Source organism: Vidua chalybeata, chromosome 14 (assembly GCF_026979565.1).
Source record: "Vidua chalybeata isolate OUT-0048 chromosome 14, bVidCha1 merged haplotype, whole genome shotgun sequence".
Lineage (NCBI taxonomy): Eukaryota > Metazoa > Chordata > Aves > Passeriformes > Viduidae > Vidua > Vidua chalybeata.
The window spans coordinates 3,951,021-3,976,134 of record NC_071543.1 but is presented as its reverse complement, the minus strand read 5'-3'; the positions used below and the strand labels follow the sequence as shown (position 1 = coordinate 3,976,134).

Sequence of the window (25,114 nt, the reverse complement as noted above, 5' to 3'; positions counted from 1 at the left end):
CACGCGCTCATTCTCCTTTGGCTCCGCCATCACGGCAGCCAATAGGAGCGCGCGTTACCATAGCAGCGGCGTGGGGGCGACAGCCAATGGGAGGGCGCGATGTTGAGGCTGGCAGGCGTGTAGCCGGCGGGATGGTGAGGGCGGGGAGCGGCCGTGAGGGGCTCAGGAGCGCTCAGGGGGCGGCGAGGGCGCTGAGGGGGCTGGGAGGGCACTGAGGAGACTCAGGAGCTGGGAGGGGGCTCCAGAACTGTGATGGGGTCTCAGGGGCCGTGATGGGGCTCAGGGGCTGTGAGGGGGGCTGTGAGGGGCCTCAGGGGCTGTGCTGGGGGTTCAGGGGCAATCGGGGCTCAGGGGCACTGAGGGGGACTCAGGGGCTCTGAGGGGGGTTCAGGGGCTCTCAGAGGTCTCAGAGGCAGTGATGGGGCTCAGGGGGCTGGGGGGCTGTGGTTGGGGCTCAGGGGCAGTGAAGGGGACTCAGGGGCAGTCAGGAGGCTCAGGGGGAATCACGGGGTTCAGGGGCTGTGATGGGGCTCAGGGGCAGTGATGGGGGCTCAGGGGGCTCAGGGGCAATGATGGGGCCCATGGAGCTCAGGGGCAGTGATGGGGGCTCAGGGGCAGTGATGGGGCTCAAGGACTGTGAGGGAGGCTCAGGGGCACTGAGGGGGGCTCAGGGGGCAATCGGGGGGCTCAGGGGCTGTGGTTGGGGCTCAGGGGCAGTGAAGGGGACTCAGGGGCAGTCAGGAGGCTCAGGGGGAATCACGGGGTTCAGGGGCTGTGATGGGGCTCAGGGGCAGTGATGGGGGCTCAGGGGCAATGATGGGGCCCATGGAGCTCAGGGGCAGTGATGGGGGCTCAGGGGCAGTGATGGGGCTCAAGGACTGTGAGGGAGGCTCAGGGGCACTGAGGGGGGCTCAGGGGGCAATCGGGGGGCTCAGGGGTTGTGGTTGGGGGTCAGGGGCAGTGAAGGGGGCTCAGGGGCTGTGGTTGGGGCTCAGGGGCTGTGGTTGGGGCTCAGGGGCAGTGATGGGGGCTCAGGGGCTGTGATGGGGGCTCAGGGGCTGTGATGGGGGCTCAGGGGCAGTGATGGGGGCTCGGGGGCTGTGGTTGGGGCTCAGGGGCTGTGATGGGGGCTCAGGGGCTGTGGTTGGGGCTCAGGGGCAGTGACAGGGCTGAGTCCCCCAGGTACCCCGTTCGTCCCCGACTCCGCTGTGCCGTGCCGAGGCCTGCGGCTTTAAGAAGCCGTCGCTGGGAGCCGCGGCCCAGAGGAAGAAGGCGAGCCCCGAGCTGGAGCTGCCGGAGGAGCAGCAGCGGGAGATCCGCAATGCCTTCGAGCTCTTCGACACCGACGGCAGCGGCAGCATCGATGTCAAGGACCTGAAGGTCGGGGTTTCCCTGCGGCTGGAAGTCACTGAGGTTATAAGGGAACAGGGCCATAAATGTTCAAATAACCTCAAAAGCACAGGAGTTTTCTGGGTTTTCCCCCTCCTCCCACCAGCAGAAAACCTGGTGGGCAAAAGGCACGGTTTTCTCTTTAATTGCAGCTCTTTTCTGCTCTTATCCAGTGTGTTTAGGGCCAGGCTGCCCAAAATTCTGTGCTTTGTGTCCCAACTTCTTCTCTGTTCATAAATTATCAAAAAAGGGCTTGTGCCCATTAAAAAGGTGTGTGTGTGGGTTCCCCTCTTGTTGAGGATTTAATGCTTTGTTGTTATTGTTGTTGTTGCTATTATCTGGCCCTTTATCAAAGAAGGAAAATTTTTTCCCAACAAGATTTTTATCGCCAGAATGTAAAATAAACTTATTTAAATTCCCTGTGGTTGACCAGTTAAAGAGGTGAGAGTCTGTGTAGGAAATTTCTGGATTAGCTGAGGGACAATTCCAAAACAGGAATGTTTCTGTCCCTGTTTTCTGCATCCTGTTGTGAATGCAAAGCAGCCTCACTCTTAGCCTGCCCCTGTTTTCCAGAAGACACGGAATTTTTGACAGGAAGTTCACTTTTTCCCCCTCTCCTGTGGTTTTGGTGATAATTTTGTAGGATTTGTAACTTATTTTGTCCTTCCAGGTGGCCATGAGGGCCCTGGGGTTTGAACCTAGGAAAGAAAAGATCAAGAAAATTATCTCAGGCATCGATAAGGAAGGGACAGGAAAAATCACCTTCAGTGACTTCTTGGCAGCAATGTCAGAGAGAATGGTATGGATGTTTCACAGCTCCAAACAAAGGGAAGTTTGAAGGTGGATGAGGAGACTTTATCTCCTTTTGGGTTTACAGGGAGATTAAAGCACTATATATTTTAAACCTAACTATTAAATGTATAAAAGTTGAGGTAATCCCTATCCTGGATTCTCTCATTTTTCAGGGAAAAGTTAAAATCATTATATCATTAACAGGTGTCTTTAACAACCAGGGGTGAATTTTGTGTTTGAAAAAAGTTTTTGTCACAGATGGAAACCAGCTCAGGCCTGCAGGAAGCTTTTGGAGGGTTGATGTGTGGCATGGGGGTGTTTTCTTTCCTTGAATTCTAATTTATAAATTAAATCTCTGGTTTGAAAAATCTTTTCAAAATCCAGATATTTAATAGCAGAAGACCCTGATAGTGAAATCCCAAAGATATCTGGCTGGCAAGGACAGAAAATAAATCCCTGAAATTCTGGAATTCTGGTTGTGCCTCTTTCTTTGTCTGAATTTTATGTGTAATTCCTGCTGGCTGGGATCCTTTATTTGTTCCCAAGTCTATCAGATCTTTTATAACATTATTTTGAGTGTCACCTACAACACAACGACTCCTGTTTTACCTTAAATTTGTTCTTTCTTCCTTAAGGCTGAAAAAGATTCCAAAGAGGAAATTCTCAAAGCTTTCAAACTTTTTGATGATGATGAAACTGGAAAAATCTCTTTCCAAAACCTCAAACGTGTGGCCAAAGCACTGGGGGAGAACATCACAGATGAAGAGCTGCAGGTTTGGACCTGTAGGTTTTGGGGTCTTTGTACTGGAGCTGGAAGGAAAATCCTCTCTGTGCTGGTAGGAAGGGAGGAATTCCTGGAACCTGTGGATTTTGAGGTCGAGGATGGGTTGAGCCCACATGGATGTAGAAATGAGATCATCCAGTTGCAGTTTTGTCCAGTAGCAATGGTGTGAAAGGAATGACTCTGCTCCAAGCACTTTGTTTCCCCCCAGGACTTTTCCTATAATATTGCCTGGTCAGATTTCTCTATAAATACACCCAACAAAACAGATGTCAGGAAATATTTTGTCTGAGCTTGAGCCAACACTGGCCCCTCCAGCACAGCTAAAGAGTGGCTGGAATTCTGCATGAATCCAGTGATTCCCAATAAAGCCCACACCTAAATCCTGACCCCAAATCTCTTGCAGGAGATGATTGATGAGGCAGATCGGGATGGGGATGGGGAAGTGAGCAAGAAGGAATTCCTGAGGATCATGAAGAAGACTGGCCTTTACTGAAGCCCAGTGGATTTATTCCCTGGCACTTGGGTACATTCCTTAGGCAATGGGAGCCTCACTTGCGTAGTGTCTTGATTTCTTTGGAGGCAGCAGAAAATACAGGTCAGTCCTGTGTAAGGTTTTTGTGTAGAATATTTTTGTTTAGAAGTTTTAAAGGTATTTGGGAGCAGTTTGCACCACTCTGTTTACAGGCAGCAACGTGGTTGCTGGTTATGATGTTTACACTGCTTTAAATACAGAAATCACATTTTTGGGACCAAATTCAGATCCTTTTCTGACTCAAAAATGGGTCCAAATGATTCCAGTTTGGTAGAGATGACTCAAAACCAGACAGTGTCAATCTATTGCTCAGTGTAAATCTATTTTGGGTTTATATCTTGGTTTGGGCCCTACAATGAACTCTTTTTATGACATATTTGCAAAATCCACCTTTTTAGAACCTGTTTTATGGGATTATCCCTCCCCCCCCCTTCTCTAGGGCCTTCTTTAAACTGAAAATAAACTGCTGCAATTTACCTTGTGTTCAGTTCACATGGCTAAGGAAATCTTTGCAGAAGAAAATTCCCAGTGCTGCTTCTGAGAGCTCTGTGCTTGCAGGAATGCTCAGAGGCTGCAGATGGGATTGGATTTTATTTTCAAATAAAACTTTACTTGAAGCCATTAGAATTGTGGAAAGGGTTTTGATCCCCACTTTGCCAAAAAAAAGATGTGGCCAGGCTGGAGAGGATCTAGAGGCCACAATGATGATCCAAAGCCTGGGAAGTTCCCATGTGAGGAGAGGCTGAGACCTGAGCTTGCTCAGCCTTGGGAAACTGAGATTTAGGGGAGATCTTGTCACTGTGTTTGGTATTTGAAGGGTGGCTACAAGGAGAAGGAAACTCCCTTTTTATGAGGAATCATGGAAAGGACAAGGAATTAGCTGTACAGGATACTCCTGGGAAGATTCTGAATGGGCACCATAGGATAATTTTTCCCCATGAGAAAATCAGCTGTTGGAAGTGGTGGATTCCCTGGGTTTGGGCACTTTGGGATCCATCAAGACAGACTGTTGGGACATCTTCTCTAGACAGCATTTTTACCAAGAAAAGTTGGACCAGGTGACCTGGAATTCTCTGGTTCTGTTAATGCAGGAGAAGAATTTCACCTCTTCCCACCAGAGCTGGCTGGTGGCATCGGGCTGGTCCTGCTCTCACCAGTGTCACATTTCTGCTCCAGCCTGGGTTCTGACAAATCCCAGCAAAACAAGGGGGGCGTGGTGCTGGGGATTTCTTCCTGTATCATTTTCCCAACTGACCCAGAGTTTGTCCTGATCCAGAGGGAAAGGCAGAGACAGGAGCAAAGATCAGAATTCAGTAGAAGCATCAGGTTTTATTTGGGAGCAGAACTGGGTTCCTTCCTTTGGCCACAATTCACTGCTCTGAGGGAGGGGTTGGGGAGCAGCTGACCCTGGGCACTGTGGGAGCCTGTGGCAGGGATAGGTGGGATACTGGGATAGAATTCCTCCTTGTGAGGGTGGAGTGGCCCTGGCACAGGATGCCCAGAGAAGCTGTGGCTGCCCCTGGATCCCTGGAATTGTCCAAGGCCAGGTTGGAGCAGCCTGGGATAGTGGAAGGAGATTGGAACAAGATGAGCTTTAAGGTCCCTCCCAACCCAAACCATCCCATGATCCCATGGCAGCTCCCAGCCCAACTCCTGCCGTGTGTGACATGTCCTTGGCAGAACACAACAACTCCAAAATTCTCCCTCCTCAGCAGCCACCAGAGGTCTGGGGCAGAGCTACCGAGTGTCACTTTTGCTGTTGCTTTGTGAAGGGAAGGACATTATCCACGGAGAGGAGCTGGGTGCCTGTGGGAGCTCAGGCCAGCCTGAGCACTTCCTGCACCATTTTCCCGATGCCGTCATGGACGTGGTGGATGGGGGCGTTGCACATGAAGGCGCTGGTGCTCACCAGGCGGTTCCTGGCGTCCACATGGACCTCGCTGACCTGGCTGTTCACGTGCCTGCAGCCCAGCTCCCTCATGGCCTCAGCAGTCTTGGCATAAGGCCACCTGCAAGGGAATGGGGAATGAAAACCTGGAGTGGGGAATCTCCTACATGCTGTGCTTGGGGAAGGGCCAGAGGGAAGATTCTGTGGTCACTGCACAAAACCTGTTCAGTTGGATCCAAATCTTTTCCTGCTCGAGGAGTTTCTCCAGGGTTGTACAACAGGAAAACCTCCTGTTCACATGAGTTAAAAATCTGAAGTAAAGCCAAAATGAGGCCTGAAGTTCCACTTTGGATGCTCCACTACCTAATTCTGCCCACTCCAGTGTTCATGTTAGTAAAAACTCGGGAAGATTTGGGTGAAAAGGGACTTCAAAGCCCACCCAGTGCCACCTCTGCCATGCCCAAGGACACCTTCCACTGTCTCAGGCTGCTCCAAGCCCCATCCAGCCTGGCCTTGGACACTACTAGGAACCAAGCAGCCACAGCTTCTCTGGGCAACAATTAGATTTAGGTTTGGGGTGGGTTTTTTCCACTAGCTTCCTCGGAGCTAGTGACAAAACTCCTTCCTAGCAAAAGCCATCAACATTCCTTGCCTGCCCTTGGGAGAATCCAATCACAGCTTCCCTGTAGGACTGAAGACAGTTTCACTCCCTTCCTCTCTTCCCACCCCAAGCCTTGGGTAACCATCTTGTTCCTGCCTTGGATACACTTAGCTTGGAGTCAGCAAAGGCTTTTCCTACCCTAGGTCTGTGAGGCATCAGGGGGGCAAATATTTAATTTAAAATAATACTTTACATTTAAATTAATTAAAGTGTCTCATTCAAAGCCATCAGAGTTGTGGAAACAAGACACAAAAATGCAAACAGATTGGGTGTTACATCATTCCTTCTGCTGTGCAGAGAAATGATAAAATTAGTCTTCCAGAGTTTCTATTTTTCCCTGTTTTCCCTGTCCCCAAGAGGCCTGGAGTTGCTGAAGGCCTCACTGGAGGCAGCAGAGCTGAGTTCTCAGCAATAGCATTCAGCTCCTTGTGAGACTTCCACCACCTGGCCAGGATTCCTGGGGACTTTGGGGGGACCCTGGTGTGGCTGTCACCAACCCCCCGGGGGTTGACACTCACTGCTCACACTCCGTGTCGTGTCCCACAGTCACCTCACAGCCCGGGAAGATTTTGGCTGCCAGCACTGGGGAGATGCAGCACAGCCCGATGGGTTTGTGGGCAGCGTGGAATGCCCTCAGGACACCCTCCACCTCTTTGGAGACGCTGCAGTTCTTGCCCTGTGTGGCCCAAGTGCTCAGGTTTTTTGCCACCCCGAAGCCACCTGAGGAAAGAGAAACAGTTTAGGCTGCAAATTATGTCCAGGGCAGGATTTTTGCCAGGTGTGGTGTGGTGGAATGCTCAGGTGCATTGGATGGTTGGCAGCATTTGTCCAGAATCAAGAAAAAAATTAAAATTGGCTCTCCTTCCAAGCCCTGCTCCAGCCTGTCCCTCTCCATCTCACGACTCCCACACCATTCCAGACCTATGGAATATCTAAGCTGCGGACAAGCAGACCCCACACAATCGTACCTGGAATGATGAGGGCATCCAGCCCCTTGACATCCAGCATAGCCAGGTCCTTGATGTTGCCTCTGGCTATCCTGGCACTTTCCACCAGGACATTGCGCTGCTCCGGTGTTGGCTGCCCCTTCACGTGGTCCACCACGTGCATCTGGGGGATGTTGGGAGCATAAACCTCAGCCTGGAGTGAGGGGAAAGGACTGTTATTCTTCAGAAATGATGGAGAAATGTGGGAAAGGCACAGGCAGTGAGAGGGAATGCTGCAGGGCTTTCTTGGGAAAGAGCTGGCATGGAGGAAGGAGGGAAGGGAGGAAGGAAACTTTCAGCAGTTTGTGCCCAGAACTGCTTGTCTGGTGGGCTGAAGAGTCCATCCATATCCCAATCAATCTCTCTTGCTGGGTGAACACCCAGAGAGCTGCTGACCCACCCCATCTCCCACTGGGACAGGACTTGGGGTTTCCTCTCCCTACCAACTGTTTTCCCAAAGCCATTTCTGGAAAATGCTTTCCCTTTCTTTAGCACTTTCAAGCTCATATTCAGAAATTAAGAGTGGAGGGTGGTGAACAGATTTTGGGACTGTCCCACCTGTGCAGTTCTGGGCCACACAATTTAAGAAGGATTTAAGGAACACCGAGGTGTCCCAAGGAAGGCAGGGCTGGAAGGAATGTCCTTGTGAGGAACAGCCAAGGACTTCGGAATTACCTAGGTGGGAGACAAAGAACCTGAGGGGCAACCTCACGGCAGCTTCCCGTGGAAAGGGAGGCACTGAGCTCTGCTCCCTTCCAGCTGAAATATTCCATTCTGTGCTGGTTTGTTTCCTTAGAAAAGGAGGGATTGAAATGACGCCCGAGTTTCCTCCACTAGAGGCCCCTGCCGATCCAGGGATGAGGGAGGGACGGGCTCCGACCCTGCTGGGTTAGGATATGGCAGGAGGGAAGGACTGCAGCGGCTCCAGGAGAGGAAAAGGCAAAATTACACACAGTGGAGAAAACGTCTGGCCAAGTCTCATCCTGGAGCCAAACAGCGAGTGCAGGGTTGGAATGGTTTGGAACTGGGGGGGCTGGCACAGGTAGGTCATCCCTGTGCCTCTGTGTTCCACTGAGCAATTCCCATTCCCAGGGGGACGGCTCCGATCCAGACACGTGGGTGCCTCACAGCTGAGTGTGATGCTCCAGAGGCTTACCCTCCCTCCTTCCCCATTCTCACGGAGCCGCTCTCCCGACTTTTAGAGCAGCTGCACCTTTTTTACCCATCAAGTTTAACTCACGAACCCCTATCTGTTCTCTCATCCCTGGAAGTGTCCCAGGCCAGGCTGGACGGGCTTTGGAGCACCCTGGGACAGTGGAAGGTGTCCCTGCCCATAGCAGGGGATGGGAATGGATAATCTTTAAAGTCTTTCCCAATCCAAACCATTCTGGGATTCTCTGATTCTATTTTCACTTCTACTCTTTGAAGGTTTTAAAAAGATGAACTTCAAACAGCCCAAACTGTCTTTTAAACAGAGATACCAGGAGAGAAAAGACGATGTGAAGCCAGAAGTGAAGAGAGAAGGCATTCAGGAAAGTCTGTTGGAGAGTTTGGATGCAGAGCCCCACGCCAGTCCCTTTGTACAGCATAGCTGAGCAGGGAGTTCTCCACACCGTTCCCAGTGACTCCAGGCACCGCTGCTTGGCTTCAGGGGAGTTTATCTCAGAGACAAGGAGTGGAGAGACTGAGGAGCAGAGCCGGGAAAGGGAGCCAGAGCCAGGAAAAGGAGCCCGGGCAGGACCCTGCCGGTGCCTCTTACCTGAGCCCCCTCCCGGCTGAGATGCACCAGGACCGCCGAAGCCTCGTGGATCTCGCTGCCATCGAACACCCCGCAGCCAGCCAGCACCACGGCCACCCGCTTTGCCATGGTCCCCCGGGAGCAGAGGATTCCCTGGAGAGCCGCACGCCGCTGTGAGCTCTGTCCGCCGCCCGCAGCCCTTTATAGCGCCAGCCCTCCCCAGGAGCAGGTGGGGCCGCGAGGGTTGGGCCGAGTTTCTTACTGGCAAGGAGGTTTTATTTCCAGTTCCACAGGCAGGGCATATAAATATTATTTGTTTCTTCAACTGGCTGCTGCCTTACAGATCTTCCTGCCAGCATGTTGTCTGCAGAGCAGCCCCAGCTGACATGCCCTGCTCAACAGAGCAGCTGTGTTTTTCCTCCTCGGCTGTTGATTTTCCATTCTAGTTCAGACTGAAGCACCAAAACCTTTGCACAGGAGATGGTATCAAAAGGAGCCTGCCCAGAGCCAGGATTTCAGCCCATGCATTCCCCTCTCTGACCAATTCTTTGAACCCTGCACTGCATAGGCTGCTTTAGACTTTTAACACCAACATTTCCTTTTCGGCTCCTGAATGTTCCTTCCCCCAGATATCATCTCTCAAAAGTGGATATTTTACACTTTGCTGCAGTTGTTTGCTGGCTTTTTCACCCTGAGTTAAGAAGTTAATGAAGTCATAGAGTTGGAAGGGACCCCACAACATCCAGCTCCTGGCCCTGCATAGGCACCCCAACAATCCCACCCTCTGCCTGAGGGCATTGTCCAAGCACTTCTTCATCTCTGGAATAATGGGATTCTTCATAAACAGCACCATCTCTCCATTTATTTAATTCCAGGGAAGTGGCACTGGGAATTGGGGGAGCCCTGAGCTCTGGAGGGGCCCTGGCAGCCAGATTCAGTGTCTGGAGCTTGTTCCTCCCACCCTGGCTCTGCTCTCGTGGAGATGATCCTGTAGCTCTCTATTTCAGCCTGGCCCTGGTGAAATAACTGTGCCCTGTGGAGGCTGAGAGAACAAAAAATTCCCACAACATGGCTGCAGGGTGTTTTTCAGGGGATATTTATAAGACATGTTCCTCGGGGCTCTGTCATTTTTGGGAGAGAGGTGAAGCACATCCTGTGGGTAATGAACTCGTGGCTTGGCAGAGTGTTCAGTCAGGGCAGGCCTGAGGAGAAGGCTCACTGCTGCTGTTTGGGACTTCATTTATGACATGTTTCTCCCAAAATAAGGTATTTCAGGCACTCAGCTGCTACCTGAACAAGCAGGAACAAGAAACATGGGACCGAGGCCTTGCAGTCCCACTAACCCAAGCCAGACTGTGCCTCTCAGTTACTTTTATTGCCCAGAACAGGAATTAATTTGAGATATGCATAAAAAACATCCAAAGCCTTTTCCCTGCTGCTTGTTTCGCTATCTAAGGAATCCTAACCATGGTTTAGGGGTGTATTATTTCCTCTTGCATAGAAAAACAGCCGAGTGATGTTGCAACCTGAACAAGTAATTTCTCCTTCCTGCAGCTGCTTCAGGAGCAGTCCTGCTAGCCATGGAACAAAGTAGCCAGAGGCTGAGGATTTCCACAACCTGCCTGCTGCAAACCACATCAGTCACCCTTGCCTGTTGTAAACTGGCTGCGCTGGTTCCCCTTACCGGAGTGATTACTTCAACTGGACCAGCCAGGCTTGTTTCCTCCCCTTGGAAAAACATCTGTCACAACAGACATGTCAGCCCTAAAGATCTCTCTGCAATGAAGAGATGAATGATAAATGACATTTCTCTGCTGGGTTATTCCAGCCTGGGTGGCCTTGGCTGTACAGATTTGTTGTGGGCATTGGTACTGACAAGTGGCTTTAATCTGCATTAAGGTTCTAGTGAGGAGGGGTGGGAAGGGACCCTCTTCCTGCAGGCAGAGCACAGTTAGAGATACCAGGAAGGTTTGGGAGCAGTGAAGGGGATCCAGCTGGATCCAGCTGCCATCGTGCTGCAGCTGGCTCAGGGGCAGGAGGAGCAGGGTCCTGATAAGCAGAGTGTCTGATGCTCTAGGGTTGTTCTGGATGCTGTCACGGCTCCAACACCCCTTGGATGATCCCACAGGCCTGACTGTGAGCTCCAGCCAGTGCAGCTCCCAGCCTCATTCCCAGCAGTTTTCCTGTCCTCCTGCCCTGTCTGTGGAACAGGATTTATGGGGCATCACAGAGCAGGATCTGCTGAGGGGAACATCAGAGCTGGCTGCTGGAGGAGCTCTGCAGAGCCATCCCTGGGCAGCCCAACAGTATCAGTACAAAGCTCTGCATGCTGTTCTGCACTTTTTACCTTGTCAGGAGAGTGGGAATTGCTTTAACTGGAGCCGAGTCCCTCAAAGGAACAGTCCCTACACTGCTCCATTCCCACAAACAACACAATGGAGGAACTAAGCTCTGTCAGCTCTCACAGAACAGTTCTCTGACAATTCCCACCCGAGCCATGACTCAACACGATCCCCAAGCCAGTGCTTTCTGCAGCCTCCCCTCCATCCATAAACACCTTTGTGCCCTGACCATGCATTCCACATAGGGAGCAGCAGGAAGCTGCCCACAGGTCCTTCATGTCCCCTTTGGGACACAATCCTGGCAATGTTGGACACTCACTCCTGACCTGGAAAGCCAGCAAGGCTTCTCTGGGCTGGAGGAGCTGGATATGGAGTGACAGGTGGACAGAAGTCATCTTTAAGGGAATGGCACTGGGTCTGCCCTGGGTTTGCCCAGCTCAGGGGGCTGGTGCCAGGCATTCAGAGCTGTGACAAGGACAAACAGCAGGCCCATGGCCAGTGTGAGGAGAAACAAGTGGTCCCCAAGGAGCTGCTGGGCTTGCAGAGGGCTTGTTTGCTCCATCAAGGTGGGTGCTTGCAAAAACCTTCATTTTAACCGGTGTAATTTCCTCACTGGCAGGAGCAAAAAAAGGCAGCAATAGCAATAAACCCTCAGCCTTATTTTACAACTGTCTTTTTGAACAAGGGTTAATCAACAGTAAAATTAAGAGGCCCCTGGAGGGAGCTACCAGCGGCCCACGCTGACTCACAGCCCCAAATTTACTGCAGCCAGAACTTCATTTGCATTTCCTCCCGCATGCAGAGAGGAGCAGGAACAGAAGAGGTTTGTAGGGAAAAGGGGTGGAGAGCAGGGAGGACCAGCGGCAGCGGCGATGGTTTGGTTATAAAGAGCATGGGAGGAAAGAGAGGCAGCAGTGCAGCCCTCGGCCGGGGCTGCGGCGCGCAGGGATGGGCGAGTCACTGCATTCCTGCATCGGACTCCTGGGCATTTCCGCAGGTAGGGACCGCTCCTGGCATCCTGGCACGGGACACGGGCTTGGGACGAGCTTTCTGGGACACCCTCCTTTTCCGAGGGGGCTAAAGAGGCTGTTTATCCACAGGCTTCTCTGCCTGGGGTGAGCTTTTCTATCCAGAGATCCCTGCGCCTGCTTTGGCGGCTAACAAAATATTTGTCTTGGCTTCCAGGGGCTGGCCTGAAGTTTTGTACTCGTTCCACGCTGGGTGGGAAATAAATCCAAACTTTTTCATAGTCACTGTAGTAAATCATCTTGGTTTGGATGCAGTTTCCTCCCCTTTCCTTTTCCAACCCTTTTCTGTTTTCTGTGTTCACTCGCTTTCACTTGCTCCTCCTTTGTGTTCCATCTTCCCAGATTGTTTCAGCTGGTTTTCCATCAGTACTAGGCTGGAGGGATCAGCTGCAGGGTGTGTGTGTCTGTCCGCCTTTTGTATAACTGGAATTGTGGATTTTTACCTTTATCTGGCAACAGGGGAGCACTTTCAGACTCTTTCATACATTCCCAGGATGGTTTGGGTTGGAAGGGACCTTAAAGATGATCCAGTTCCATCCCCTGCCATGGGGCAGGGACACTTTCCCCTTGACCCAGCTGCTCCAAACCCCAATATCCAACCTGACCTTGATGGGATGGGGCATCCACAACCTCTCTGGGCAACCTCAAATGACTAAATCCAAGCACCCAAACCAGGCACCCAGAAAGAAGTGAGACCTTGGGCACAAACCAAATCACACTCCCCCAGCTCCTTAGGCTTTCCTATTTGCAGATCTTGCACTGTTATTTTCCCTCTATTCCATGCTCTGTCCACCCTGATCCTCTCCTGGCTTTTGGGCCATATTTACAAGCTCTGTGTGCTTCTCCCCTCCGTGTCCCACAGGATCTCTCCTGCTGGCCGTGCATTTGTACAGCTCCCCCCGAGCCACTCCGCTGATTCCCAGCATGGCTCTCGGAGTGCTGCTGCTGCTGGTGTCAGCTCTCCTGGTGTATGCAGGTAAGAGCTGGGGCTGGCCAGCCCCACAGCCTCCCTCCCACGGCTTTGCACATCCAGCTCTGCTCTGCCAGCAGTATACAAACCATGGCAGCCTCGCTGGAGCACTCATCCCTTCTCCCAGAGGAGTGTGTTGTCCAGAGCAGCTGTGGCTGCCCCTGGATCCCTGGAAGTGTCCAAGGCCAGGCTGGACATTGGGGCTTGGAGGACCCTGGGATAGTGGAAGTTGTCCCTGCCCATGGCAGGGGTGGAATGGGATGAGCTTTGAGGCCTCTCCCAACCCAAACCATTTTATAGCTCTGTGTCAGCACAGCAAATTTTTCCTCTACAGGCAAGAAAATAAATCAATGTTTGTCTTAAGCAAATGCTCTAGCAGGATCTTGGAGTTTTAACACACTGAATGCACATTTATCTCCCAGGCTTTCTGAGAGTGCTTTCAGCAGGCATGCATTGAAATGTCCATGGGTAAATGCCAAGAGACAGTGCCTCTACTTATCTGAGAGAGAAAAAATCACTGCCTAGAACAAAACCCACACTTTCTAGAATGTTGAATTATTTATTCTTTGTAACTCATAGCAACATGAAATCACAGAATCATCAAATCATGGAATTATTCAGGTTGGAAAAGACCTTGAAGACTGTCAAACCCAACCATCAGCCAGCACCACCACCATGGTCACCACTAAGCAATGTCCTCAGGTGCTACATCCGTGTGTCTTTTGAACACTTCCAGGGATGGGGACTCCTCCACTGCCCTGGGCAGCTGTGCCAGGGCTGGACACTCTTTTCATGAGAAATTTTCCCTGATATTCAATCTAAACCTCCCCCAGCACAACCTGAGGTCATTTCCTCTTGTCCTTGATTCTTGTTCCCTGGGAGAAGAGCCTGACCCCTCACTACAACCTCCTTCGAGGTAGTTGTAGAGTGGGATAAGGTCCCCCTGAGCCTTCTTTTCTCCAGGACAAATCCATCATCAGGCAGGACCCGTGCTGATCCTTGCCCTGTAGTGATCCTGCTTCCCACCTTTCCTAACTCCTGCTTCCCACACTGTGCTGTCTGAAACCACAGCCCTGTCTCTGTTTGTTCACAGGGATCCGGAGAAGCCTCAGGAACGCCTCCCTGCTGGTGTCCCTGTGCCTGACCCTGTCAGCCCTCTGGAGTGGCTATGGAGTGATCCTCATCCTGGCAGGGCAGGGAGTGCTGCCCGGCCCGGCGGATGCCCGCGATGCCCTGCTGCCAGGCCTGGTCACCTTCACCCCAGCCCTGCTCCTGCTGGCCGTGGTGGGCTTCCTCTCTGGAGAGCCCCTCCTGGCCCTGGTGGCTACCACCGTGTCCCTGGCCAGTGCCCATGAGGCGGCCCTTCACTTCAGCTCCTCGCTCGGCCCCTCAGCCGTGGCGTGCAGTCACCTCAGTGTCTGCTTGGTTGGGGGCTACTTTGTTCTGGGGAGGATCCTTTACCTCCTGACCAAAGGGAAAGTTGCCCTCCCTGGCACGGATCTCGCTGAGAAAAAGGCCCAGGAGCAGGGCCGGGGCAGCGCTGGCAGCACCAACCCCTTTGCAGCCCCCGGGCTGCTCCTGAACATGCTGTCAGCCAGTGTCTTCTGCTGCAGGCTCCTGGGAGTCACCCCCAGACTCTTCCTGGGCCACGTGCCCTGGCTGTGGGCAGCTGGCACCTACCAGATTGGCATCTGTGTGTTGTCCTACCGTGCAATGGACGTTCTCATGGCCACAGCATTTGGCTTCACTTCCATCCTTAAATTCGCTGGAGGTTACTGCCTCCTGTACCCCGCCTGGCTGCCAGAGGAGCCGTCTCTCCCGACCCCATTCCTGGTGGTTTTCTCCATTCTTTTTGCTGTCTTGGCTCTTTTTCTCTCCTTTCAGAGCCCTGTGGATGGCCTGTACTTGCTGGTTTTTGTCACCTACTGCATTGCCTTGGCTTGCAGTCCCAGGGGTTTTTTTGCAGGTGGCCCCCAAGGCGTGGCCGTGGCCATTTTTGTGGCCTCGGCCTTGGTGGCTCTGATTCACCTGTACAATGTGAGGGGCAGGGCCAAGATCCCAACAGGGAAGGGTGCTGTGAAGGCCCTCCTTGCTCACAGCAGCCTCCTGAAGCTCCGGGAGGGGACAGACCTCCACGCTCCCTACCTGGGCTATTCCAAGTATGCCAATGCAGAAGTCCTTACCTATGCCTGCAGTGTCCTGGCTTCTTTTGCTCTAACAGCCACAGGAGACCCCCAGGCTCCTCTTGCCACTGTTGTCATTCCGTGGGTGGTGGTAGCTGGTGGGATCCTGAAGTTCCTTGGTGGCTCAGTGGCCTTTGCCCGGGGTAAAACCCTGGAGAGCAGTGCTTTTATCCTCTACTCTGTCATGTGGATCATCTGGGGCCTGACAAGGTACGGTGGCTTCTATGGCACTGCCAGAAGCTTCCATGCAGCTGTGGGCATCATTTCCTTCATGCTCTTCAATAGCTTCATTGTCTTCTGCTCGCTCTTCTTAAACATGGCCTGGTTCTTCTACTCCCTCACCTTCACGCTCATCTCTGTCAGCTTCCTGCTGGATGCCATCCATGCTCTTCCCACTGGATACGACATCGCTGCCACCCTCATCTTTGGGCTGGTCAGTTTTTACTGCTTCCTGGCTGCCCTGGCCAGCAGCACCTTTGAGGGTTGCTGCTTGCCCATGGGGGGGCCCATGGTGCAGCTCAGTGGTGTTGGGGCAGGAACGACCAAGTGCCTTCACCTGCCTGCCAGGAAAGCTTCCTCAGTCAAGAGAATTGCAGGTAAGGGAAAAACAGAGGGCACAATGTGGGGATGGAGGGGATATTCTGTGAGGTTTTATAGCAGAACACTCTTAAAAGGACATTATCCCAATCAGAGAATCACAGAATGGTTTGAGTGGGAAAGGACCTTAAAGCCCATCTTGTTCCATGGGCAGGGACACCTTCCACTGGACCAGGCTGCTCCAAGCCCCATCCAACCTGGCCTTGATGTGGAAAGCTGGATGATGTGGTGACGTTTTGGTAAAGTGGGCCAAGTTACAGGAGTCACGAGCTGAGTAGAGCAGCGAATTCCCTGCTGTGCCTCCTGCATTATTTCCCTGTGTCCTCATCTGCCCTGAGACCCAGGAATCCTCCAGGCTGGGGCTAACACCCAAAGCTTTGCACAGAGAAAGCAGAGCCAATGCTTGGTCCTTACTCTCTGCACTCTGGCCCAGAACCCCCCTAAATGCCAGATATCCCCTTGGAGGAATGTGGGAAAATGCACTGCCAGAGCAAGGGACAAGGAGAGGAGAGCACCACGTTGTGTGACAACTCTGCCACGGGAATTACACCCCTCCCCTGTCACTCAAGGGCTCCTGCCCTGCTCCCATGCCAACAGATATCCTGAGGAACGGCGGCACCTGTGGCATCCCCACGGACACCGTGTATGTGCTGGTGGCCGCCTGCAGCCGGCCTGACGCCGTGGAGAAAGCTCACCGGTGAGTCCTGGCACCCGGGCTGGGCTCAGGAACCTTCCAGATCTTGGAGCTGCTACTGAGTGCTGGCTACAGCACCCACTGAGAGCAAGGCAGCTCAGCCTCAGTGGGAACAGCAAGGGAGGGAGAAGATCCAGGTGAGGAAAGGAGGGAACTGAGTTGCAGTTGTGTTCTGGGACACCAAAGGCTGATAGAGCCAGGTAACTTGGATACCACAAGAAGCCCAAACCAGTGGCAAAGGGGGCAGGGGGTTATTGTTCTTACTTGGAGGTATGTGTTGTCACAACAAAACCCCTCTGGTGTAAGCTGGAGCCCCTCATATTGGGGGGTTTCCTCAGGACTTGTTGGGACCTTTACCCATCACTACACAAGAAGTTAAAGCCTTGATTTGGAAATAGACGTTCCTGATTGGCAGTAGCCAGTAAAGTTCCTTCCCATCCAGTCAGTGGTTGAACAGTCTTCTGCTCCAGATGGTGACCTGGGGCAGAGCCTACACACCTTCTCTTAGCTCTAGACCTCTCCAGTAGTTTCCCTTCCTTGAATTTAAATCCTCATCTTACTTCCAGCCTCACCTTTTCTTCCCTCATTCCAGGTCCAAGCACCAGGCTCAGGATCGCCCCATGTCCCTCTGGATTTCCAGCCTAAAGCAACTGGAACCTGCCAAGCATTTGTTCACTCCCCTCCTCTGGGACTTCATGGAGGCTGCCTGGCCATCTCCCATTAGCTTGGTCATTCCCAGAGGTGAGGAAATGCTGGTAATGCCAAGCTCTCTGGAGAGCTTTGGGTTTGAAATTCTTAAAACTGTGAATGCCTGCAACACCACATGTTCCATAGGGATATTTTGGTTACAATCATTGTGTTTGGGCTGGTGTAAATCTCTAAGTGCTGAGTGACTCTGCTTGGTGCAGGTGAATGGGTGGATTTCCTGGGAATGAAGGACTCTGCTAAGTACGTTGGGACCCGCCAGAGTGTGGCCATCCGCATTCCCGACTGCTCTGTCACCACACACCTCATCGACCTGGTGAGTCAGAGCACCTCAGCCCTGGTGACCTGACCCCTTCTTTGAGAAGGGCTGGGGCCTGCAGGCAGCTGGGAGGGATCTTATGGCAGCAAAGAGGGGAAAAGGAGCAACCACCAGGTCAGGAAATCAGGACAATGCCCTTAACAGACACAGTTTCATTTCCAACGTAGAACACTGTTGGAAGCAGGGACTTCTCTGAGGCCGGAATAACTTCAGAAGGTGCAGAAGGTGGCCACAGGAGCTGTGATACCCTGAGTGTGCTAGGTCTAGGCAAGTGCTATTGCTGGAAAGCAAGATGTCATTTCATGGCCATCATCACTAAACCCAAATTTGTCAGTGCTGGTCACTCAAACACAGTTTGGTGGGGTTGTGGTTGACTGCAAAAAAGGTGCCTCACCTGGGTGAGCCACACTGAGCTCTCTTCAGAGTCTGGGAATGCAGAATGGGATGAATTTCAGAGCTCGAGTCACCTGTTTTATCCCAAAAGTCCTGCTCAGAGCTTTGACTGCTGTTTTTATGTCACCAGGTTGGCCCCATTGTGGTCACATCAGCCAACCCAACGGGAGAGGCTGACACGACCCACCACAACCAAGTGTATGCCAAGCTGGGAGATAAGGTAACCAAGAGATGTGGGGATAGGAAAGTGCAACCACTTTGTTTCCAGAAGGCAAATCAATAGATGGTATCAGGAATCTGGGAAAGCCTCTAATTCAAAAAATCTCATGGATGCTCCTCATGCTGGTGTCAAAGAGAAGGAAGATTTTAAAGCACAGGTCTTGCCGTGAAACCAAAACTCTTCTGCTTTACACAGTGTAGTTATGGCTTGGCAATGTGAGTGGGTTCATATTCCAACATGGGATGATGGGAGCAATAAAAAATTCATTCTTGCTTACAAGCAAGCAAATCCTGGTGCCTGGATGTGCTGGCATTGGGCTGTGAGAACTCAGGGATTCCCATCTAAGGCTGGGGCTGGTCTAAAACTGGTACCAAGCTCCAAAATATTCCTGGCTGTTAGAGCTTTCATGGAAGTGGCCTTTCATTGGTTTAGGTAGGAGATCAGGAAAGGTTCTTCCCCAGAGGGCGCTGTCACTGCCCAGGCTCCCCAGGGAATGGGCACGGCCCCAAGGCTGCCAGAGCTCCAGGAGCCTTTGGAAGGGTGGAATTGTTGGGGTGTCCTGTGCAGGGCCAGGGGTTGGATTGATGGTGCCTGTGGATCCTACCAGTTCCAGATGATTCCATGATTCTAAGATTTCACTGCTGAATTCTGAGGGTTTTACATTTTGTGTCATCACGGCAGCTTTAAACAAGAGGTGGTACAAGTCTTCCACCTCTAGCTCCTCAAAAATCAAAACTTCATACACATTTTCTTTGTGGATGGGACTTCTCCAGAGCTCCTCAGCTGCTGTAAACCTGCCTGTGCTGTGCTGCTGACCTGCACCCCGCAGAGCTCTCCCTGCCCTTGCTTTGAGGTTCATTCACTCCAAATCTAGCGCTGGTGTCACTGCAGCGGGGCAGGAAGGAGCAGCATTGCCTTTGATGAGAACTACTTGCTGTTGAGAGGGGAAACTCTCCCTTTCCAAGAGGAATTTGGTGTGAAAATTTGCTGGTTTTAGGTGGATGCAGTCCTTTGTGGTGGGCCTTCTCCAGAGAACATTGCCTCCACCGTGGTGGACTGCACAAAGATCGACAGTGGGAACATTGGATTCTTCCGAGTCGGCATCATCCCCAAGTCTCAGGTGAAGTTCATCTGGATTTAATTTCCATTCCCTTTCTTCACTGAATGAGTTTCAACCTGGGGCTTCCTAATTCAGTAAGGAAACAAGTCTGTGATAGTGCGAGGAGTTATCCCAGGCTGGTGTGAGGGACAAGAGCAGAGCTCTCTGCTTCTGTTCTGATACTGCTCCAGAGCACCTCTGTGGAGCTGGGGAATGGGAAATGTGGGGCTAATTCATCCATGGAAAGGGCTCTGAGATCCAAGGTCATGAACCTCTATGGGGCAGGCTCTCCATGTTCAGCCATCCCATACACCTCTGAGCACAGAAATGATTTGTGTCATCCCAAAACCGAGCCAGACACTTGAAAGAGATCTTGTGGAAGGTGTCCCTGCCCATGGGGGACCTTTAAAGGTTACTTTCAACCCATTATTTTATGATTATTTGATTATTTCAACAGCTGGAGAAGAAATCAGTGTTCTCCCTTAATTCCTAACCTACTCCCAGCTGTGTCTCCTCATTCCAGGTGCTGCAGATCCTGGAGCAAGTGCAGAAGAAACACCTGGTGGTCCCTAGCAGTGGCCCTTGCCCCACAAAAGACTGGGAAGAGCTCCAGAGCCGTGACCATGCTGTGCCAAACGGGGTGGGCAGGGCTGCCTTGGTGGAGCCGGGGCCAGATCCCGATCCTGAGCATCACACCCGCTTCTGAATCCCACAGCTCCGTGCTCACTGCGATGTCGGCTGCTGGAAAATGCCATTTCGGCCAAATTGGGGAATGGGAGAGGCTTCCCAGCTGCAGGGGTGACTCATTTGTCTTTCTGTGGACACTGCTCAATTATCCCAGTGTGGTGTTGCCTCGCAAACCACAGGCACCCAGCAGGAACATCTTCCCTTGGGGACACTGCCAGCTTTCCCTGGAGATCAGTCACAGCCAAAGCAGGCTTTCCTTTGGGATAGGCTGACCCCAGAGTTATAGAGCTTTATCCCTGACACTGGGAGGGAATTCCTCGGATTTGGAGCAGGGAGTGGGGCGTAGCAGTGCAGAATTACCTGGTGGGGGAAAAACACTGCATGAAACTTGAATCACACAGAATCCTTTAGGTGGGAAAAGACCTCTCCAATCCTTGAGTCCAGCTGTCCTTCCAGCACTGCCAGTGCCACCGCTGACCCGTGTCCCCAAGTGCCACACACGTGGGGAAGGAGGAGGGGAGATGTGTCCAGGTGCTTTGCTGGTGGATCCAATGGACTTGGCAAAGTCTGAGCTGGGAGCTGGGGGTGTCTCCTGTGTTTTCTTCAGAGAGAGGTCACCCATGTTTAACCCCACTTGGGAGGTCTTTCCTCTGTTGGGAGAACCCAACACTTCAAAGAAATGCCATGACCTGAGGTGCCATTTCTGTATTTCACACTCAGTGTCAGGGTGGAATTCCCATCTGGATGACTCCAATGTTATATCTTTAAAGGTGCTGGAGCTAATTTAGGTAAGACCCTCCCTTCCCATGTTAGGAATTTCAGGAGGGCAATCTCCAAGTGTTTGAGGAAGCCAGGAGCTGGTCTCTTGCCTTACAGCCCAACTCTTCCCATCTCATGGCATGTTTCCTCCAGAGTGCAAATCCCATAGGATCAGAGGAAGGAATTCCAGCCACTCCAGGCAGTCATTTGTCTTCTCCAGCTTCTCTGCAAGCTCCTGAAATACCGGGAAGGAGTTGGAGACGTGCTCACCCATGACCTTACTGGCATCACTGGGACGTGGTGGGATGGCTCCTGGAGTGCAGCAATGGGAGGATGTGGACTTTTTAGGAAGGACAGGCAGTGTGGAGTGGTGGCTGCTGAGCAGGAGGAGTTGGGAAGGCATCTCAAACCTTTGTGAGGAGTTTTCCTTGGCAAACACTGCAGTTATGGCTTATTCCATCTCCAAAAACTGCTGATCTTATTCTTACCTGACTCAGGTGCAAGGTGCTGATCAAACTGCAGCCGAAACCAATCCATTGATCATTGATTTCACCTGAAGCTGTGCTGGAATTTAAGGATAAAAGTGGTGCAGTCAGAGGTGCTCAACCTCTACAAACTCTGCCAAAATGGGGTCTCCTCAACTTGTCCTCACAGAGCTGGCTCTCTTCCTGCAGAGAAAATTCCAGAGAATTAAGTGTGTTCAATGATTCTGCTGGTCTACTTCCTGTATCTCCTTGGAGTTTCTTAAAACTGGTTTTTAGAAAGCAATAAAATATTTTCAATAAATAGATCACATGCAGGGATGTGCAATTGTGACAAAACCTTGTGGGGCAACGGGTTCTGGATGTTGTTGTTCCTGGCCATGCAGGATCCAAGCTGGATCTCAGGAAGAAATCAAATTGTGACACTTCCAGGGTGGGGAAGAGGAGGACGGGAGAAGATAACTCCTCATAGCAGCTCCTGGTACCAGCTCAAAAATGCCAAGGCTGAATTTCACCCCTTAACCACTAGGAAAACCCCATAAGCACCAAAATCTGAGGGAATGTGGTAAGAAGTGGATGGAGGTGTGTTGAGACATCACAAAGCCTTTTGGTGAGGGAAAACTGCCCTGGCTTAAATATACCAGGGGTGCTGCTGCCCTGTCTTGCAAATAATGATTTTTTTAGTGTGGCACAAGTTAAAAGTGGCTCAAAAAACTGTGTTCTTCTCTTGATGCTTCGTCTGAATCCATTTTTCCTCTTTGTCTTCTTTTTTTTTTTTTTTTTTTTTTTTTTTTTTTTTTTTTTTTTTTTTATTCACAGAAAAGGTTGGTTTCAGTACTGGGACACTGGGGGAAGCATTTCTCATTTTGCTGAAGTGAGACAAGGAGAGGTTTCATTTCAGGCATGATTTTACCCTACCCACAGCTCTCCCCTGTACCAGCAAATCAGAAAGGAACAGTTTAGGGAAAAGGGGATTTAAATGGGATCTTTCACTTAAATCAAGGCAAAAAAAACCAAAAAACAAAAAACAACAACAACAAAAAAAAAAAACCCTTCTACTATTTCCACCGTTTCCCAGCATTTAAGGGGAAGCAAAACATTTTTGAAGATAAGTGGAGAGAGGAAAAAAGTTGCTGTTTTAAGTGGCAAATCCAATCAGAGAGGGCTGAGATAAACATTTGAATATTTGGGTACATGTGCTGAAAAATCACAGATCAAATCTATTTTGGGCTATCAACAAGAGTATTTTCATCACTAAAACTGGAGGTTATGGTGAAAAAAGGTTGTCCAGGCCTCCTCAAGGGAAAGCCTCACTGAGCCCTTCTGTCCTGCTCCAGGGGAAGGAACCACTCCTGTGTTCTGGATTAGAGGGACAGAAGGGGGTGTGAGGTCCGCAGACCTCCACCACAGGAGGGGAAAAAGCAGAAGAGACTCCTCTGAAACCAATTTTGGTTGCATTGTCAATGTCTCAGAGATCTTTAGTCCTGAAAGGTCAGCCTGGGAGACAAAACAACTTCATGAATGGGGCTCTTTGTGAACCAGCCAACTCTGCAGTCCCACTGGGGCTGGAAACAACCCGGGAAGAAGGGCTGTCCCACCTTCCTTCTGCCCTTTGTGGAGTCTAGACATCCGTGCCAATGGAAAAAAGATTAAATAAGGATGTAAAAGTAAGGATGTATTTTCCAGTGGCAGGAAAAAGCCAGCTCACCCTTCGAGAATAGAGTGGTGCCATGGGGACAGGAACTGACTCAGTGCCATCGCCCAGGACGTGTCGGTGGGGTGGGCAGAGCGCTTCCAAGGGGAAGGGAGGCTTCCCAACCATGGCTGGGGCCACACCAGCCCGGCAGAAGCCTTGGGACATGGACAGGAATGTCCCTTGGCCACTTCTAATCTACAGGAACTGGGAGCTTGGGGGTGATGGGAGCATCGGAACCGATGATCTCAGAGACCTTTTCCAACCTTATTGGTTCTATGGGTTTATGACTCTTTTCTTGGGATCTTTCTCCTGAAGAGTCAAAGTCTGCCTGTGGCTTGGGATGGGGTATGGGGTGGAAGAAAAGCTTGATTGGGTCATCTTCAGTCAAAGCCAAGCCCAGTGGTCTTGGCAGGGTTGAGGGCACAGCTTCTGCAAACACGGCCCGCGGTGGGTTCTTGTCACACTCACCTCGTTGTGTTCTTCCACCAGCAGCAGCCTGGGGTTACTCCTGCAAAATCACCAGATAATCAGCTCTGTCAGCAACAGAGAAACACCGTTGTTCAAAATCCTGGGGCAGGTTTTCAGCTGCTCCACAGAACAACTGGGATTTAACACCTGAGAGGGCTGAGCTGGTTGCCCAGCTAAGCAACCTGGTCTAGGGCCATCCTGGGGTCCCCACATTCCTGCCAGAGGGAATGCTGCTGGATTTAGAGATGACTGGGTGACAGCAACTGGGCCCTCAACCAAAGCAAAGAACAACTGCTAAATCCCAGAATCCCAGGCTGTCTGGGATTGGAAAGGACTTCAAAGCCCATCTCATTCCACCCTCTGCCATGGCAGGGACATCTTCCACTATCCTGAATTGCTCCAAGCCCCAGTGTCCAACCTGGCCTTGGACATTTTGTCCTTTGCTGTGCATCTCCCTCGTTGTGACTGGTGCTCATGGAGCTGCCTGCTGTGGAGCAGCAGCAGAGAACTTATCTCCCAAAGAAATAGATGGATTATGTACAAAAACTTGGAGGAAAAAACAGATTTCTGGAAATAGAGTTTTTCAGACTTAACAACAATTAATGGGATTAATTAAATCCAGTTGTGACTCCATCATGTTCTTCCTTTCTGCTTCCCCTCTGATTTGAAGATTTCCATCCCCTCTTTCTGCAGAACACTGCCAGCTGGGGCTGAGGGAGGAAAAGATATGTGGGACCTGCGTCCTTGGGCAGACACTGGTGGGTTTATGGGGTCACTGGATTCCCCTGCTCCATCCCCATGGGTGCTACCCCTCTCCCCCTCCTTCCCAACCCTACAATTTCTCCAGGCCCTCCTTCCCTTGCAAAACCAACCGAGTCCTAATTGGAACCACAGGACTGTCTTGTGGGAATTAGGAATGGCAAAAGAAGTGAGGAATAAGGAAGGAGCAGACATGGAAGCTCACTGTTGTTCTGAAAGTGAAGAAGAATCCAAGTCCAGATGGTCGGACTGATGATCCCAGTGCCAGCGGATCCCAGGGGATAACAGAGCAGTGAGGGCAGGGGGTCATGAGGGGCTGGATGGGGAGGTCTGCCCTGAACATCCAGTTCAGCAGCTCCAATAAATAGCTCGAGTGAAAATCTCGTGTTAAAGGGTCAACACTGTCAGTTCTTGTGAGAGCTTTTCATTCCTTCCTTCCTTCAAAACATGCAGACATCTCACTCATGTTATTATCTTGTTCTAGATAGCAAAACCCAGGAATTTTGGCAAATTCTTCTGCTCTGGCCACGAGATGGATGTCAGGATTGGGACAGTTGTCCTGAGAGAGGTTCTGCTGTCCCAGCAGCTGTGGAACAGTCACTGAGGTCCCTCCAAGGCCCAGGCACTTCTGAGGAACCTCATGTTCTCACATCCTGCTGCAAAAGAAGATTCTTTGACCATGTCTCTGCCTTGGCTCTGTGCAGTTCTCATGGTCCCATCCCAAATTTAGAGACATAACTGGCATTCCTTGTTCACTCAGGTGATCATCTCGTCAAGGGGGATTCTCCATGTGAGCACCTCCATTCTCATACCCCATTTTTCATGTGACCCACTCAGCAGGAAGTAACGTGGGCCTTTTGTGAGGTGTTTTTGTTCCATGAGGAGTTTCAGTAAATACCCAGCCCCAAACTCCTTCTCTGACACAGCACCAATTCCTGAAGTG

At 51.4% G+C, this 25,114-nt stretch overlaps 3 protein-coding genes across 5 annotated transcripts; 2 read left to right on the top strand and 1 right to left on the bottom strand.

The window, feature by feature from the left end:
* The first annotated feature begins 11 nt into the window (after positions 1 to 11).
* Positions 12 to 8,877, top strand: LOC128795211 (centrin-2-like). Of its 3 annotated transcripts, none has more exons than XM_053955796.1 (5): positions 12 to 134; positions 1,183 to 1,380; positions 2,060 to 2,188; positions 2,817 to 2,954; positions 8,508 to 8,877. In XM_053955796.1, the coding sequence occupies exons 1-5, from the start codon at positions 87 to 89 to the stop codon at positions 8,625 to 8,627; spliced, it is 633 nt and encodes a 210-aa protein (XP_053811771.1). In that variant the 5' UTR covers positions 12 to 86; the 3' UTR covers positions 8,628 to 8,877. The 3 variants fall into 3 exon arrangements, with proteins under 3 accessions (XP_053811771.1, XP_053811770.1, XP_053811772.1); XM_053955797.1 differs by lacking the exon at positions 8,508 to 8,877 and adding an exon at positions 3,369 to 3,575 and having other exon boundaries at positions 18 to 134; XM_053955795.1 differs by lacking the exon at positions 8,508 to 8,877 and having other exon boundaries at positions 15 to 134; positions 2,817 to 3,351.
* On the bottom strand, positions 4,754 to 11,628 carry LOC128795212 (putative glutamine amidotransferase-like class 1 domain-containing protein 3B, mitochondrial). Its single transcript, XM_053955798.1, has 4 exons — positions 8,792 to 11,628; positions 7,015 to 7,186; positions 6,565 to 6,766; positions 4,754 to 5,506 (listed from the first exon to the last, which is right to left on the bottom strand). The coding sequence occupies exons 1-4, from the start codon at positions 8,897 to 8,899 to the stop codon at positions 5,314 to 5,316; spliced, it is 675 nt and encodes a 224-aa protein (XP_053811773.1). The 5' UTR covers positions 8,900 to 11,628; the 3' UTR covers positions 4,754 to 5,313.
* LOC128795210 (uncharacterized) lies at positions 11,628 to 21,577 on the top strand. The gene is made up of 9 exons (XM_053955794.1): positions 11,628 to 12,109; positions 13,003 to 13,116; positions 14,204 to 15,889; positions 16,488 to 16,587; positions 17,177 to 17,325; positions 17,493 to 17,605; positions 18,132 to 18,221; positions 19,219 to 19,341; positions 19,844 to 21,577. Exons 1-9 carry the CDS (start codon positions 12,061 to 12,063, stop codon positions 20,024 to 20,026), a joined length of 2,607 nt encoding a protein of 868 aa, XP_053811769.1. The 5' UTR covers positions 11,628 to 12,060; the 3' UTR covers positions 20,027 to 21,577.
* Positions 21,578 to 25,114: the final 3,537 nt, after the last annotated feature.

Coding starts and splice junctions, on each gene's coding strand:
- LOC128795211 (XM_053955795.1), top strand. CDS start 87: ATGGGAGGGCGCGATGTTGAGGCTGGCAGGCGTGTAGCCGGCGGGATG. Junction 1,381..2,059: donor TCGATGTCAAGGACCTGAAG/GTCGGGGTTTCC, acceptor TTGTCCTTCCAG/GTGGCCATGAGGGCCCTGGG. Junction 2,189..2,816: donor CAGCAATGTCAGAGAGAATG/GTATGGATGTTT, acceptor TTCTTCCTTAAG/GCTGAAAAAGATTCCAAAGA.
- LOC128795212 (XM_053955798.1), bottom strand. CDS start 8,899: ATGGCAAAGCGGGTGGCCGTGGTGCTGGCTGGCTGCGGGGTGTTCGAT. Junction 7,187..8,791: donor TCAGCCGGGAGGGGGCTCAG/GTAAGAGGCACC, acceptor CCCTCACTCCAG/GCTGAGGTTTATGCTCCCAA. Junction 6,767..7,014: donor GGATGCCCTCATCATTCCAG/GTACGATTGTGT, acceptor CTCTTTCCTCAG/GTGGCTTCGGGGTGGCAAAA.
- LOC128795210 (XM_053955794.1), top strand. CDS start 12,061: ATGGGCGAGTCACTGCATTCCTGCATCGGACTCCTGGGCATTTCCGCA. Junction 15,890..16,487: donor CTCAGTCAAGAGAATTGCAG/GTAAGGGAAAAA, acceptor CCATGCCAACAG/ATATCCTGAGGAACGGCGGC. Junction 17,606..18,131: donor CCACACACCTCATCGACCTG/GTGAGTCAGAGC, acceptor TTATGTCACCAG/GTTGGCCCCATTGTGGTCAC.